Source organism: Mobula birostris, chromosome 23, assembly GCF_030028105.1.
Source record: "Mobula birostris isolate sMobBir1 chromosome 23, sMobBir1.hap1, whole genome shotgun sequence".
NCBI lineage: Eukaryota > Metazoa > Chordata > Chondrichthyes > Myliobatiformes > Myliobatidae > Mobula > Mobula birostris.
This window is the reverse complement of record NC_092392.1, coordinates 10,913,784-10,929,802: the sequence shown is the minus strand read 5'-3', so window position 1 is coordinate 10,929,802 and position 16,019 is coordinate 10,913,784. Positions and strand designations below refer to the sequence as shown.

The 16,019-nt window shown below is 43.3% G+C and overlaps 1 protein-coding gene across 5 annotated transcripts in view; it reads right to left on the bottom strand.

Annotated features, from left to right (window-relative positions):
* Window positions 1-273: 273 nt before the first annotated feature.
* The window catches only part of tymp (thymidine phosphorylase), a 49,591-nt gene continuing 33,845 nt past the window's right edge, over window positions 274-16,019 (bottom strand). For 4 of the 5 annotated variants that reach the window (XM_072241461.1, XM_072241460.1, XM_072241458.1 and 1 more), the window contains 5 exons: window positions 15,398-15,516; window positions 13,729-13,891; window positions 12,339-12,554; window positions 8,757-8,897; window positions 274-664 (listed from right to left, as the gene is read on the bottom strand). In XM_072241461.1, the coding sequence (XP_072097562.1) occupies window positions 525-664; window positions 8,757-8,897; window positions 12,339-12,554; window positions 13,729-13,891; window positions 15,398-15,516 (779 nt within the window). In that variant the 3' untranslated portion in view covers window positions 274-524. The remainder of the gene's footprint in view (window positions 665-8,756; window positions 8,898-12,338; window positions 12,555-13,728; window positions 13,892-15,397; window positions 15,517-16,019) is intronic. The other variant, XM_072241462.1, reaches the window with a different exon arrangement.

The window sequence follows — 16,019 nt, the reverse complement described above, 5'->3', positions numbered from 1 at the left end:
GTTGAGTTCCTCCAGCGTGTTGTGAGTGTTGCTCTGACCCCAGCATCTGCAGATTATTTTGTGTTTGTGAATAGAGATATTTCATTTCAAATGGATTGAATTGTTGATTTGCTTTTTGATCATCTTAAACTGTATCATTCAATTTTCTGACTTATTTATCCACAGCAGAGTCCCTTTGGCACCTCTGCAACATGTGAGTAACTTAAGACAGTTTGTGTGCAGAATTGATGAGCAATTATTTTAAACACACCAGCACTCTGTTTTTAAACATCATCACTGCTAGAATTTAATAAGATTCAGAAAGACAGGGCAGTAGAAATTAAACTCTGTGGCATTAGGCTAATTGCCCACTATAAAAGTGCATAATACTCAATTCCAGCCTCTGCATACGAGTTGCAACCATTCCAATGTTGCCTTGTTGTATCAGAACACAGGGCAAATTTCTCCAGTCTCATGATGCTTCCCTGATGTGCATCTTACCGATGAATGTCCCACTAAACTGGGCATTTGTGCTTTTTTTCTCCCTATGAATGGACCTGAATTATTTCCATAACTAAGGGAGCAATTTCCACCTTTTCCCCAATAACCAGTGAGTGCTGGAGAAGAACCTTCTGGCTTTCACTGAGGGATGGCTCTTCAAAGTGGATTCGAATCCAAGGATCCCCTAAAATGTGAAATAGTTAATTATTGTCACCTCTACCCATTCAGGAAAAGTTAATATTCATCCAGCCTAATTCTACAACTTTATATAACTAAGCACAGATTAATATCACATCCACCCTAATCCTACATTTCTATTCACTCCTGATATATCTAATATATTACTCAGCCTAATCATACAATCCTATTCACTCCAAGGATCCTCTACTATCCCACCCGGCCTTATATTACAATTCTCATTAGTCCTGATGCATTTCAATTTCCCATTCAGTTTAACCACACAACTCCACATAACCAACATTCTATAGTATCCCATCACCTAGTCCTATTGTATGGCTAAAAGTATTTCAAGTTTCCTTCCAACCCATAATTTCAATTTAACATACTCCCACATTTCTTGTACACTCTTTTCTTGGACGCAGGAAAGAAATGCGGATGGTAGTTTGCCTCCCAGGTGCCAGGGTCGGGATGTTTCTGATCATATAGAAACATAGAAAACCTACAGCACAATACAGGCCCTTCGGCCCACAAAGTTGTACCGAACCTGTCCATACCTTAGAAATTACTAGGCTTACCCATAGCCCTCTATTTTTCTAAGCTCCATGTACCTATCCAAAAGTCTCTTAAAAGACCCTATTGTATCTGCCTACACCACTGTTGCCGGCAGCCCATTCCAAGCACTCACCACACTCTCTGTAAAAAACTTACCCCTGATATCTCCTCTGTACCTACTCCCCAGCCTGTTTCCTCTTGTGGCAACCATTTCAGCCCTGGGAAAAAGCCTCTGACTATCCACACGATCAATGCCTCTATCATCATCCTATACACCTCTATCAGGTCACCTCTCATCCTCTGTCGCTCCAAGGAGATAAAGCTGAGTTCACTCAACCTGTTTTCATAAGGCATGCTCCCCAATCCAGGCAACATCCTTGTAAGTCTCCTCTGCACCCTTTCTATGGCTTCCACATCCTTCCTGTAGTGAAGTGACCAGGAACCATAGAACCATAGAACATTACAGCACCGAAACAGGCCTTTTGGCCCTTCTTGGCTGTGCCGAACCACTTTCCTGCCTAGTCCCACTGACCTGCACCTGGACCATATCTCTCCATACAGCTCTCATCCATGTACCTGTCCAAATTTTTCTTAAATGTTAAGTGAGCCCGCATTTACCACTTCATCTGGCAGCTCATTCCACACTCCCACCACTCTCTGTGTGAAGAAGCCCCCCCCTAATGTTCCTTTTAAACTTTTCCCCCTTCACCCTTAACCCATGTCCTCTGGTTTTTTCTCCCCTAGCCTCAGTGGAAAAAGCCTGCTTGCATTCACTCTATCTATACCCATCATAATTTTATATACCTCTATCAAATCTCCCCTCATTCTTCTACGCTCCAGGGAATAAAGTCCTAACCTATTCAATCGTTCTCTGTAACTGAGTTTCTCAAGTCCCGGCAACATCCTTGTAAACATTCTCTGCACTCTTTCAACTTTATTTATATCCTTCCTGTAATTTGGTGATCAAAACTGTGCACAATACAGTATTCCAAATTCAGCCTCACCAGTGTCTTATACAACCTCACCATAATATTCCAACTCTTATAATCAATATTTCGACTTATAAAGGCCAATGTACAAAAAGCTCTGGTTATGACCCTATCTACCTGTGACGCCACTTTTAGGAAATTTTGTATCTGTATTCCCAGATCCCTCTGTTCTACTGCACTCCTCAGTGCCCCACAATTTACCTTGTATGTTCTACCTTGATTTGTCCTTCCAAAGTGCAATACCTCACATTTGACTGTATTAATCTCCATCTGCCATTTTTCAGGCCACTTTTCCAGCTGGTCCAAATCCCCCTGCAAGCTTTGTAAACCTTCCTCACTGTCCACTACACCTCCAATCTTTGTATCATCAGCAAATTTGCTGATCCAATTTACCACATTATCATCCAGATCATTGATATAGATGACAAATAACAATGGACACAGCGATGTTGCACACCACTAGTCACAGCCTCCATTCAGAGAAGCAATCCTCCACTACCACTCTCTGGATTCTTCCATTGAGCCAATGTCTAATCCAATTTACTACCTCTCCATGAATCTTCCTAACTAACCTCCCATGTGGGACCTTGTCAAAGGCCTTACTGAAGTCCATGTAGACAAGATCCACTGCCTTTCCTTCATCCACTTTCCTGGTAACCTCCTCAAAAACTCTAATAGATTGGTTAAACATGACGTATCACGCACAAAGCCATGTTGACTCTCCCTAATAAGTCCCCATCTATCCAAATACTTGTAGGTCCTATCTCTCAGCACTCCTTCCAATATTTACCTACTACCAACGTCAAACTTACCGGCCTATAATTTCCCGGATTACTTTTAGAGCCTTTTTTAGACAATGGAACAACATGAGCTATCCTCCAATCCTCCAGCATCTCACCCGTAGATACCAACATTTTAAATATATCTGCCAGGGCCCCTGCAATTTCGACACTAGTCTCCTTCAAGGTCCGAGGGAATACCCTGTCAGATCCTGCAGATTTATCTACTCTGATTTGCCTCTAGATAGCAAGCACCTTCTCCTCTTCAATCTGTATAGGTTCCATGACCTCACTACTTGTTTGCCTTATTTCCATTGACTCCATGCCAGTTTCCTTAGTAAATACAGATGCAAAAAACCCATTTAAGATCTCCCCCATTTCTTTTGGTTCCATACATAGCCGATCACTCTGATCTTCAAGAGGACCAATTTTATCCCTTACTATCCTTTTGCTCTTAATATACCTGTAGAAGCTCTATGGATTATCCTTCACCTTGACTGCCAAAGCAACCTCATGTCTTCTTTTAGCCCTCCTGATTTCTTTCTTAAGTATTTTTTGCACTTTTTATACTCCTCAAGCACCTTATTTGCTCCCTGCTTCCTATACATGTCATACATCTCTCTCTTCTTCTTTATCGGAGTTCCAATATCCTTTGAGAACCAAGGTTCCTTATTCTTATTCACTTTCCCTTTAATCCTGACAGGAACATACAAACTCTGCATTCTCAAAATTTCCCCTTTGAAGGCCTCCCACTTACCAATCACATACTTGCCAGAGAACAACCTGTCCCAATCCATGTTTTTTAGATCCTTTCTCATTTCTTCCAATTTGGCCTTTTTCCAGTTTAGAACCTCAACCCGAGGACCAGATCTATCTTTATCCATGATCAAGTTGAAACTAATGGTGTTATGATCACTGGAACCGAAGCGTTCTCCTACACACACTTCCGTCACCTGTCCTAACTCATTTCCTAATAGGAGATCTAATATTGCATCCTCTCTATTTGGTTCCTCTATATATTGATTTAGAAAACTTTCCCGAACATATTTTACAAACGCTAACTCGTCTAGACCTTTAACAGTATGGGAATCCCAATCAATATGTGGAAAATTAAAATCCCCAACTATCACAACTTTATGTTTCCTGCAGTTGTCTGCTATCTCTCTGCAGATTTGCTCTCCAATTCTCACTGACTCAGTGGGAGTCACTGACTATGGGTGGTCTATAATACAACCCCATTAGTGTGGTCATACCTTTCCTGTTTCTCAGCTCCACCCATATGGCCTCGGTAGACAAGCCCTCTAATCTGTCCTGCCTGAGCACTGCTGTAACATTTTCCCTGACTAGCAATGCCACCGCCCCCCCCCCCACCCCTGCCACCCTTCATTCCTCTACCTCCATCACGTCTGAAACATCGGAACCCTGGAACATTAAGTTGCCAGTCCTGCCCCTCCTGCAGCCAAGTTTCACTAATGGCTATAATGTTGTAATTCCATGTGTCAATCCAGGCCCTCAGCTCGTCAGCCTTCCCCACAATACTCTTTGCACAGTACTCCAAGTGTGGTCTGACCAGGGTCCTATATAGCTGCAACATTACCTCTCAGCTCCTAAATTCAATTCCACGATTAATGAAGGCCAATACACTGTATGCCTTCTTACCCACAGAGTCAACCTGCACAGCAGCTTTGAGTGTCCTATGGACTCGGACCCCAAGATCCCTCTGATCCTCCACACTGCCAAGAGTCTTACCATTAGTACTATATTCTGATCACGTCCACGATAACTTGAAGTGGGAAGGAGAACAGCCAGAGGTCGTGGTACCAAAGGGAGGATTTCCTGAAAACAGGCTGCAGGGAGTTAGTAAGGATGTTGAGAAGAGATAGTGTCACGGCTGCAGAAAAGGAGGAAGTCATGGAGGGGTTGTCTACTGAGTCTCTGTGGTTGGAAGTTAGGAATAGGAAGGGGTCAAAACTCTACTAGGTGTTTTTTAGACCACCCAATAGTAACAGGGACATCGAGGAGCAGATAGGGAGACAAGATTCTGGAAAGGAATAATAATAACAGGGTTGTTGTAGTGGGAGATTTTAATTTCTCAAATAGTGATTGGCATCTCCCTAGAGTGAGGGACTTAGATGGGATGGAGTTTGTTCGGTGTGTTCAGGAAGGTTTCTTGACACAGTATGTAGATAGCCTACAAGAGGAGAGGCTGTATCTGATCTGGTATTGGGAAATGAACCTGGTCAGGTGTCAGGTCTCTCAGTGGGAGAGCATTTTGGAGATAGTAATCACAGTTCTATTTGCTTTACCATAGCATTGAAAAGGGATAGGAACAGACAAGTTAGGGAAACTTTTAATTGGAGTAAGGGGAAATATGAGGCTATCTGGCAGGAATTTAGAAGCATAAATTGGAAACAGATGTACTTAGGGAAACGTACAGAAGAAATGTGGCAAATGTTTAGGGGATATTTGCGTGGGGTTCTGCTTAGATATGTTTCAATTAGACAGGGAAAGGATGGTCGGGTACAGGAACCGTAGTGTACAAAGGCCATTGTAAATCTAGTCAAGAAGAAATGAAGAGCTTATGAAAGGTTCAAAAAATGAGGTAAGCATAGAGGTCTAGATGATTATAAGGCTAGCAGGAAGGAGCTTCAAAATGAAATTAGGAGAGCCAGAAGGGGCCATGAGAAGGCTTTGGCAGACAGGATTAAGGAAAACCCCAAAGCATTCTACAAGTATGTGCGGATCAAGCGGATAAGACTATGAGAGAATAGGACCAATCAAGTGTGACAGTGGAAAAATATGTATGGCACCGGAGGAGATGGCAGAGGTACCTAATGAATACTTTGCTTCAGTATTCACTACAGAAAAGGATCTTGGCAATTGTAGGAATGACTAGTAGCAGACTGAAAAGCTTCAGCATGTAGAATTTAAGGGTGAGGATGTGCTGGAGCTTTTGGAAAGCATCAAGTCGGGTAAGTCACTGGGACCAAACGGAATGTACCCCAGGCTACTGTGGGAAGCGAGGGAGGATATTGCTGAGCCTCTGGCAATGATCTTTGTCTCATCTATGAGGATAGGAGAGGTTCCAGAGGATTGGAGGGTTGCGAATGTTGTTCCCTTATTCATGAAAGGGAGTAGAGATAGCCCAGGAAATTATAGACTAGTGAGTCTCACTTCAGTGGTTGGTAAGTTGATGGAGAAGATCCAGAGAGGCAGGATTTATGAACCTTTGGAGAGGCATAAGATGATTAGGAATAGTCGGCATGGCTTTGTCAAAAGCAGGCCATGCCTTATGAGCCTGATTTAATTTTTTGAGGATGTGACTAAACACATTGATAAGGGTAGAGCCATAGATGTAGTGAATATGGATTCCAGCAAGGCACTTGATAAGGTACCCCATGCAAAGCTTAACGAGAAAGAAAGAAGGCATGAAATCCAAGGGGACACTGCTTTGTGGATCCAGAAATGGCCTGCCCACAGAAGGCAAAGTGTGGTTGTAGACAGGTCATATTCTGCATGGAGGTTGGTGAATCAGTGGTGTGTCTCAGGCATCTGTTTTTCTGTACTCTTTGTGATTTTTAAAAATGACTTGGATGAGGAAGTGGAGGGATGGGTTAGTAAATTTGCTGATGGCACAAAGGTTGGAGGTGTTGTGGATAGTGTGGAGGGCTGTCAGAGGTTACAGTGGGACAATGATAGAATGCAAAACTGGGCTGAGAAGTGGCAGATGGAGTTCAACCCAGATAAGTGTGAGGTGGTTCATTTTGATAGGTCAAATATGATGGCAGAATATAGTATTAATGGTAAGACTCTTGGCAGTGTGGAGGATCAGAAGGACCTTGGGGTCTGAGTCCATAGGACACTCAAAGTTGCAAGGCATGTAGACTCTGTGGTTAAGAAGGCATCCATAGCATTGGCCTTCACCAATCGTGGGATTGAGTTTATTAGCTGAGAGGTAATGTTGCAGCTATACAGGACCCTGGTCAGCATGGCTTCGTCAAAGGCAGGTCGTGCCTTACAAGCCTGATTGAATTTTTTGAGGAGGTGAATAAACACATTGATGAAGGTAGAGCCGTGGATGTAGTGTATATGGATATGGTTCCTGTACTCTACCATCCTTTCCATGCCTCATTGGAACGTTCCTATGCAGAATCCCTTACAAATATCCTCTGAACATTTGCCACATTTCCTTGAGAATATCTGTTTCCAATTTATGCTCCAAGTTCCTGCCTGATAGCCTCATATTTCCCCTTACTCCAATTAACTATTTCCCTATCTTGTCTGTTCCTATCCCTCTCCAATGCTGTGGTAAAGGAGATAGAATTGTGATCACTATCTCTAAAATGCTCTTCCACTGAGAGACCTGACACTTGACCAGGTTCATTTCCCAATACCAGATCAAATACAGCCTCTCCTCTTGTAGGCTTATCTGCATACTGTGTCAAGAGACCTTCCTGAGCACATGTAACGAACTCCATCCCATCTAAACTCCTCGCTGTAGGGAGATGCCAATCACTATTTGGGAAATTAAAATCTCCCGCCACAACCCTGTTATTATTACTCCTTTCCAGAATCTGTCTGTTTATCTGCTCCTCGATGTCCCTGTAACTATTGGGCAGTCTAAAAAAACACCCAGCGGAGTTTTGATCCCTTCCTATTCCTAACTTCCACCCACAGAGACTCCATAGGCAACCCCTCCGTGACTTCCTCCTTTTCTGCAGCCATGAAACTATCTCTGATCAACAGTGCCACACCCCCTCCCTGTCCTTTCTGAAACATCTAAGAGCCCCTGCATCATCCAAGTCTCTGTAATGGCCACAACATCATTGCTCCAAGTGCTGATCCACGCTCTAAGCTCATCCACTTTATTCATAATCCTCCTCGCATTAAAATAGACACATCTCAAACCATTGGTCTGAGTGTGTCCCTTCTCTATCACCTGCCTATCCTCCCTTTCGCACTGTCTCCAAGCTTTCTCTATTTGTGAGCCAACCTCCCTTTCCTCCATCACTTCAGTTCGGTTCCCACCCCACAGAAATTCTCGTTTAAACTCTCCCCAATAGCCTTCCCAAACCTCCCCTCGGGATTCAAATGCAATACGTCCGTTTTGTACAGGTCACACCTGCCCCAAAAGAAGTCCCAATGATCCAGAAATCTGAACTCCTGCTCCCTGCTCCAATCCCCCAGCCACGCGTTTATCCTCCACCTCATTCTATTCGTATACAAACTATCACGTGGCACAGGCCATAATCCCGAGATTACTACCTTTGAGGTCCTGCTTCTCAATTTCCTTCCTAACTCCCTGTAGATTGTTTTCAGGACCTCCTCCCTTTTCCTACCTATGTCATTGGTACCAATATGTACCATAACATCTGGCTGTTCCCTTTCCCACTTCAAGACATCGTGGACATGATCAAAAACATCCCGGACTCTGGCACCTGGGAGGCAAACTACCATCTGTGTTTCTTTCCTGCGTCCACAAAATCGCCTGTCTGACCCCTTAGCTATAGAGTCCCCTATCACTGCTGCCAACTTCATCCTTTCCCTACCCTTCTGAGCCACAAGTGTGTGCCAACATTCTCCCTTTTTGTCCCTTTTACCCTTGAATATGCCATCTAGTCTGACCCCACCTTCATTTAAGTACCCCATACCTTTGAATAAATCATCTAATTTAATCCCACTGTCATTCTCTCTAATATCCCATCCAGTGCTTTCACTTTGCCCTTTCTCTGAGCTGGCATCCTTCTTCATGGAGGTTCCTGTACGACATATTTACCTTTATTAACAGAGTCGCCCACTGTCTTCAGGAGTTCTATTCCAACAGCGCAGTTGACTGGCTGATTGGATTGGGTGCGCCCCGCTCCAAGTTCATGTAGTACCTTGGCTAATGGCAAGGAGTGGATTGCCTGCACTAGCCCTGGAAAAAGTGAGCCAAGTTAGGGTCAATTGCATTCTGTGCTTTCCTCAGGCTACTGCAGTCTTATTGCCCAAGTTAGTTCCTCAAAGACCATCCTATATGCAGGGGAGTGGAAGGAATAACAATGCTGATGAATCTTGTGAGACGGGTTGCTCACTAATTTGGAAGGGGGGGGGGATGTGAGCCAGAGTGCAGGGACTCAGGATAAGACGGATGGTAAAAATGCAAAGATAACGTGCAGTCAGATTGTCAGGAAAGGCAGATGATAGGACAAAATTACAGCCACAAGGGTGAGTACTGGTACATTAGGGATGCAGAATCAAAAAGGGTAGCTAATACAGCACTCAAAGTGTTATATCTCAATGCACAGAGTATAAGAAATAAGGTGGATGATCTTGTTGAACTTTTACAGATTGCCAGGTATGATGTTGTAGCCATCACTGAACCGTGGCTGAAGGATGCTTTTAGTTGGGAGCTGAATGTCCAAGGTTACACGTTCTATTGGAAAGGATAGGAAGGTAGGCAGAGGGGGTGGTGTGGCTCTACTGGTAAAGAATGGCATCAGATCAGTAGAAAGATGCAACATAGGATTGGAAGATGTTGAATCCTTGTGGGTTGAGTTAAGAAACTGCAAGGGTAAAAGGACCCTGATGGCAGTAATATACAGGCCTTCCAACAGTAGCTGGAATGTGGACCACAGATTACAACAGGAAATAGAAAAGTTGTGTGAAAGGGACCAATGTAATGATATTCATGGGAGATTTCAACATGCAAGTCAATTGGGAAAATCAGGTTGGCAATGGATCTCAAGAGAGTTAGTTTGTTGAATGCCTATGAGATGGCTTTTTAGAGCAGTTTGTTGTTGAACCCACTAGGAGATCAGCTGTACTGGATTGGGTGTTATATAATGGAAAGGAGGTGGTTAGGGAGCTTAAGGTAGAAGAACCCTGAGGAGACAGTGATCACAATATGATTGAGTTCAACTTGAAAACTGACAGGGAGAAAATAAAGTCTGATGTAGCCATATTTCAGTGGAGTAAAGGAAATTACAGTGGTATGAGAGAGAAGTGGGCTAAAGTAAATTGGAAGGAGATGCTGGCAGCGATGACAGCAAAGCAGCAATGGCTTGAGTTTCTGGGAGAAATGAAGGTGGTGCAGGGTAGATGTATTCCAAAAATGAAGGAATACTCAAATGGCAAAATACTACAATTGTGGCTGACAAAGGAAGACAAAGCTAATGTAAAAGCAAAAGAAAGGGCATACAACAAAGCAAGATTTGCGGGAAGTCCAAGGATTGGAAAGCTTTTAAAACCCTACAGACAGCAACTAAAAGAATCATTAGGAGGGAAAGATGACATATGAAAGCAAGCCAGTAAACAGTATCAAAGTGGATAGTAAAAGTTTTTTCAAATATGCAGAAGAGATGAAATGGATATAGGACCGCTAGAAAATGAGGCCAGACAAATAATAACAGGGGAAAAGGAGACGGCAGTTGAACTAAATGAATACTTTGCATCAGTCTTCTCTGTGGGAGTCACTAGCAATGTGCCAGCCGTTGAAGGGTGTGAGGGAAGAGAAGTGAGTACAGTTACTATTGCAAGGGAGAAGGTGCTCAAAAAGCTGAATGACCTGAGGGTACATAAGTCACTTGGACCTGTTCAACTGCACCCGAGGGTTCTGAAAGAGGCAGCAGTAGAGATTGTGGAAGCATTAGAAATAATCTTTCAAAAATCATTAGACTCTGGCATGGTGCCAGAGGACTGGAAAATTGCAAATGTCACTCCACTCTTGTAAGAAAGGAGGAAGGCAGCAGAACGGAAATTATAGACAGTTAGCCTGACCTCAGTGGTTGGGAAGATGCTGAAGTGAATTGTTAAGGATGAGGCTGAGGGGTACTTCGTGACACATGACAAGATAAGACGAAGTCTGCATGGTTTCCTTAAGGGAAAAATCTTGTCTGATGAACCTGTTGGAATTTTTTGAGGAGATTACACATAGGATAGATAAAGGGGATGCAGTGGATGTTGTATATTTGGACTTTCAGAAGGCTTTTGACTAGGTGCCACACGTGAATCTGCTTATCAAGATAAGAGCCCATGGTATTACAGGAAAGTTACTAACATGGTTAGAGCGTTAGCTGATTGGTAGGAAGCAGTGAGTGGGAGTAAAAACATCATCTTCTAGTTAGATGCCAGTGACTAGTGGTGTCTTGCAGAGTTTGGTGTTGGGACCACGTCTTTTTATGCCGTGTATTAATGATTTAGATGATGGAACAGATAGCTTTGTTGCCAAGTTTGCAGATGATACAAAGATTGGTGGAGGGGCAGGTAGTGCTGAGGAAACAGGTAGGCTGCAGAAGGACTGAGGCAATTTAGGAGAATGGGCAAGAAAGTGGCAAATGAAATACAATGTTGGAAAATGCATGGTTATGCATTTTGGTAGTAGAAATAAATGTTCTAAATAGGGAGAAAATCCAAAAATCTGAGATGCAAAGGGACCTGGGAGTCTTTGTGCAGAACACTCTAAAAGTTAAATTGCAGTTTGAGTCAGTGATGAGGAAGGCAAATGCCATGTTGGCACTCATTTCAAGAGGTCTAAAATACAAGAGCTGGGATGTGATGCTGAGGCTTTATAAGGCACTGGTGAGGCCTCACTTTAGAATTGTGAACAGTTTTGGGTTACTCATCTAAGAAAAGATGTGCTGGCATTGGAGAGGGTTCAGAGGAGGTTCACAAGGATGATTCCAGGAATGAAAGGGTTATCATAGGAGGAATGTTTGATAGCTCTGGGTCTGTACTCACTGGAATTTAGAAAGTTGAGGTGGGGGAGGGTCTCATTGAAACCTTTCGAATGTTGACAGGCCTAGACAGAGTAGATGTGGAAAGGATGATGGGGGCAATTACACAAGATGTAATTACACATGGTGGGGGAGTCTAGGTCAAGACGGCACAGCCTCAGGGTAGAAGGGAGTCATTTAAAACAGAGATGCAGAGAAATTTCTTTAGCCAGAGGATGATGAATTTGTGGAATTTGTTACCACTGGTAGCTGTGGAGGCCAGGTCATTGGGTGTATTTAAGGCAGAGCTTGATAGGTTCTTGATTGGAAAGGCATCAAAGGTTACGGGGAGAAGGCTGGGAAGTGGGGTTGTGGAGGGGAAAAAAGGATCAGCCAAGACTGAATGATGGAGCAGACTCAATGGGTCAAATAGCCTAATTCTGCTCCTTTGTCTTGTGGTCTATAGTTATTACCTCCTGAGCTTCTCTCCTTCAGCCAGCTTTCAGATATTCACTGCTGAGAGTTGTGACTCAATATTGGAAGTTATTGAACCCCCTCCCACAAACATTTCCTGGCAGCCATGAGGCAGCCTATTCTTAGAAAACATTGTGAAGGTAACCTGGATGAAGTTGATCTACAGTCTCTAATACAATGCAACATTATACCCCTGGCTTCAGCCTTCAGTTCTTCCTGTCTGACTGCACGTTTCAGCACCTCCTTCCCCTGGCACAAAGCCTTGGCTACGTCAGCAGTCACTCCTTGTGCCACCAGCATGGATTGGAATTTGTCCAGAGCACAGCCATTCTGTAACACGTCCTTAATATCCTTCTCCCCGGCCTTAAAGCTTCCAGCCTTCCCACACATATGAAGTAGGTGGCCTCCTATCGAAGACAGAAAGAAACATGTCAGCATTAGGGCAATATCATATGGATGTGCATATTTGAATCTGTTTGTGTGTGGGAGAATCTGTAATTGTTTTTTTAAATTCATCCAATGGGTATGTGTCTTGTTGGCAAGTACAGCACTTAAAGCCCACTTTCTGATCTGTTGATTTGCTCAGGCATTTGAAAGTAAACCACATGGCATGATTCTGGAGTCACATTTAAGGACCAGCAATAATTCCTCCTGAATGGAAAAAAGGAGCTATTGTGGCAGTTGTGGCTACCACTACTGATCTAGATTTTCAATTTTAGATTTAACATGACCTACAAATTTCACAGTTGGCACATTGGCATCTCAAATCATGTCTCTAGACCATCAGGTCTCTGTATTCTTAGTTTTGTATTGCAAACCATCGAATGGTGTTTGGCTGAGATCCATCATCCCCAGACCTCCCCACCTCAAGACAGATAGTGCAGTTTTCTGGCAAACAATAAATGCTCTTGGTCGTGGGGATGTTCAAAATGTCCATTTTCTTTTAAAAAGTAGCACCTCCCAAACAAGAGAGAATAGTCAGCTAATTAGCTGCTCTGGAACTCAGCAAGATTAAGGCCAACTATATCAATAAAATTATAAGTCTGAGATCAGTAAGCTCCACATAGCCAGACACTTTATGGTCTCTTTGACCAGGAGATACTAGGTTGCATTTCTAACCATCATCCAGCCTTCCAGCCCCTGGCTGGGCCTATTACATATTACACATTGGACCAAATCCACATTTAACCTGCAATTTGAAGCTTTGATATGGGGTAACTGCCCATTTCCAAGATCTTCAGTAAGGACTAAGAGTTTCCTGTGATACTCCTTTTTATAAGACATGACACATGCATAAAGCTTAAGCCCAAACTGGACTAAATGTGGCCAGGACCCATTGGAGTAAAAGCACCTGTACTTGAACAGCCAATAAAACGATCCACAAATTGTCTAAGAATTTCTGCACATGTATTAAAGAAAAATTACTAATCTAAATCAACTAGTATCTTTGAAAGGAAATTGGACCTATACAGAAGGAGAATAATAGATGGTCCAAATAACATTCCAAACTTCTTTGTGCATTTTATTACCAAATTGCCTATCACACACACACATTGGCCCTGGTTTTGACCAAGCACTAACCTAAGCAGGTGACAAGCTCCTCCAAGTCTTTAGGACCCTTGCCTTTCAGGCACTCAATGGACTCAATGACTTCCAGTGAATTCCCAATACACCTGCCAATGGGATTGTCCATCCTGGAGAGAACAGCAGCTGTCTGAATGCCTAAGCCATTTCCAACATTTACCTGAGGGTTACAAAAAAATACTGTCCTGTAACTGGACCTCTTCCATAGAGAAGTAACCATGCAAAGATCAGAAGTTAGAAAACTTTTTGAAAGTTTTAGGGTGAGGTGGGGAGAGGGGCTGTCAGGAGCACTATTCATTGGGAGCAATGGAGGAGAAGAAACTTTGGAATTTCCTTCTAGGCGAAGAGGCCAGTGGCTTTTGAATGAAGCTCCAAAACCTCCATCACTTTCACCCTTGGTATCAGTCATTAAGGCCGGACCTGAATCCTATGAGTCTTATAGAATTAACATCAATCTTTGAAGTCCTCAGTTTGCACACTTCTTCATGTCCTGCTTACTCCAGGCTTGAATGTGACTTCATAGAGTTATAGGGATATTTTCCCTCCTTACTTCTCCAGTTTACTGGCTTCTCTAAAGGTGGAAAGCCCATCGAGCCCAAACCATTGCTCACCTGTGCAGCAGGGGAATAAATCTCAGACAGGTGTATTCAGTTAAATCTAAGACAGGTGTATTCAGACAGGTGTCTCCAGTTCACTGGCTTCTCTAAAGGTGGAAAGCCCATTGAGTCCAAACCATTGCTCACCTGTGCAGCAGGGGAATAAATCTCAGACAGGTGTATTCAGTTAAATCTAAGACAGGTGTATTCAGACAGGTGTCTCCAGTTCACTGGCTTCTCTAAAGGTGGAAAGCCCATCGAGTCCAAACCATTGCTCAGCTGTGCAGCAGGGGAATAAATCTCAGACAGGTGTATTCAGTTAAATCTAAGACAGGTATATTCAGACAGGTGTCTCCAGTTCACTGGCTTCTCTAAAGGTGGAAAGCCCATCGAGTCCAAACCATTGCTCAGCTGTGCAGCAGGGGAATAAATCTCAGACAGGTGTATTCAGTTAAATCTAAGACAGGTGTATTCAGACAGGTGTCTCCAGTTCACTGGCTTCTCTAAAGGTGGAAAGCCTATTGAGCCCAAACCATTGCTCACCAGTGAGCAAGGGAATAAATCTCAGACAGGTGTATTCAGTTAAATCTAAGACAGGTGTATTCAGACAGGTGTCTCCAGTTCACTGGCTTCTCTAAAGGTGGAAAGCCAATCGAGCCCAAACCATTGCTCACCTGTGCAGCAGGGGAATAAATCTCAGACAGGTGTATTCTCTCGCTTACAATCTGCAGCGTGATGGAAAGACTTAAGGTCTGGTGTAGAAGGGAAATCTCTGTGGCTTCTGCCAATGCTGGCATGCCAACTGTTTAATACCAATTTGATTATCTTCACTGATATAAACAGCAGATCCACACAATAAATAACCCCATCATTTCCTTGCAGTCAATGGTATCACAGTGACAGGGGGAAAACATGGACAGGATTACAAGGTAGATGCCACACGTGGAAGGAACACTGCATTGCATCAAATGTCAATAGAAAGTGAGACTAAACCAGTTCAATGCATCAACTCCAATCCTTTCCCAACAAATCCACTTGGACTGCTACATGCCCGTTTCCTGCCTACTGACCATGTATTGTGCCAGCTCTCTGGCTTGATTGATGTCCTTATATAGAGCTCCTTCTCCAAATTTCACATCCAGAATGAGGGCAGCCAGGGATTCAGCTCCTTTCTTTGATAATATGGAACCTGAAAATCAGATGGTACATGTTAACAGAAACTTCTCACTGGGGAATGGTGAAGGAATATTAAGCTGCCCTCCTGCAATGCCAATGTGTTGACTGAGATCCATTAAACCCCCCTAGCCTGCCTTACCTATGTGAAGTAGAAATTTACCATTGACTTTTTTTCCCCTGAAGTGTTTGGGAAACTTTAGTCAAATAGAAGAAAATAGTGGCTGTAAAAACAAAACAACACACACACAAATACACAAGGTGGGAAAAGGAAATGTGCCGTGGTTTGGCTTCCACGTGTGAGGTTCAAAGAAGCAGGGACTTCACTGCAGTTATACTCAGCACTGTGGAGACCACACTTAAAACTATCTTCACAATTAGGTTGCTCCTGCTCACATACAGGAGATGCTGGGCTTAGATAATGTCCGGCAATAATTCTCTCATTAGTGCTGAGATGGAGGTGATCATGAGTGAAGGTGGCACTGGAGGGGAAGCTGAGCAAATGAGGATAGACAGATT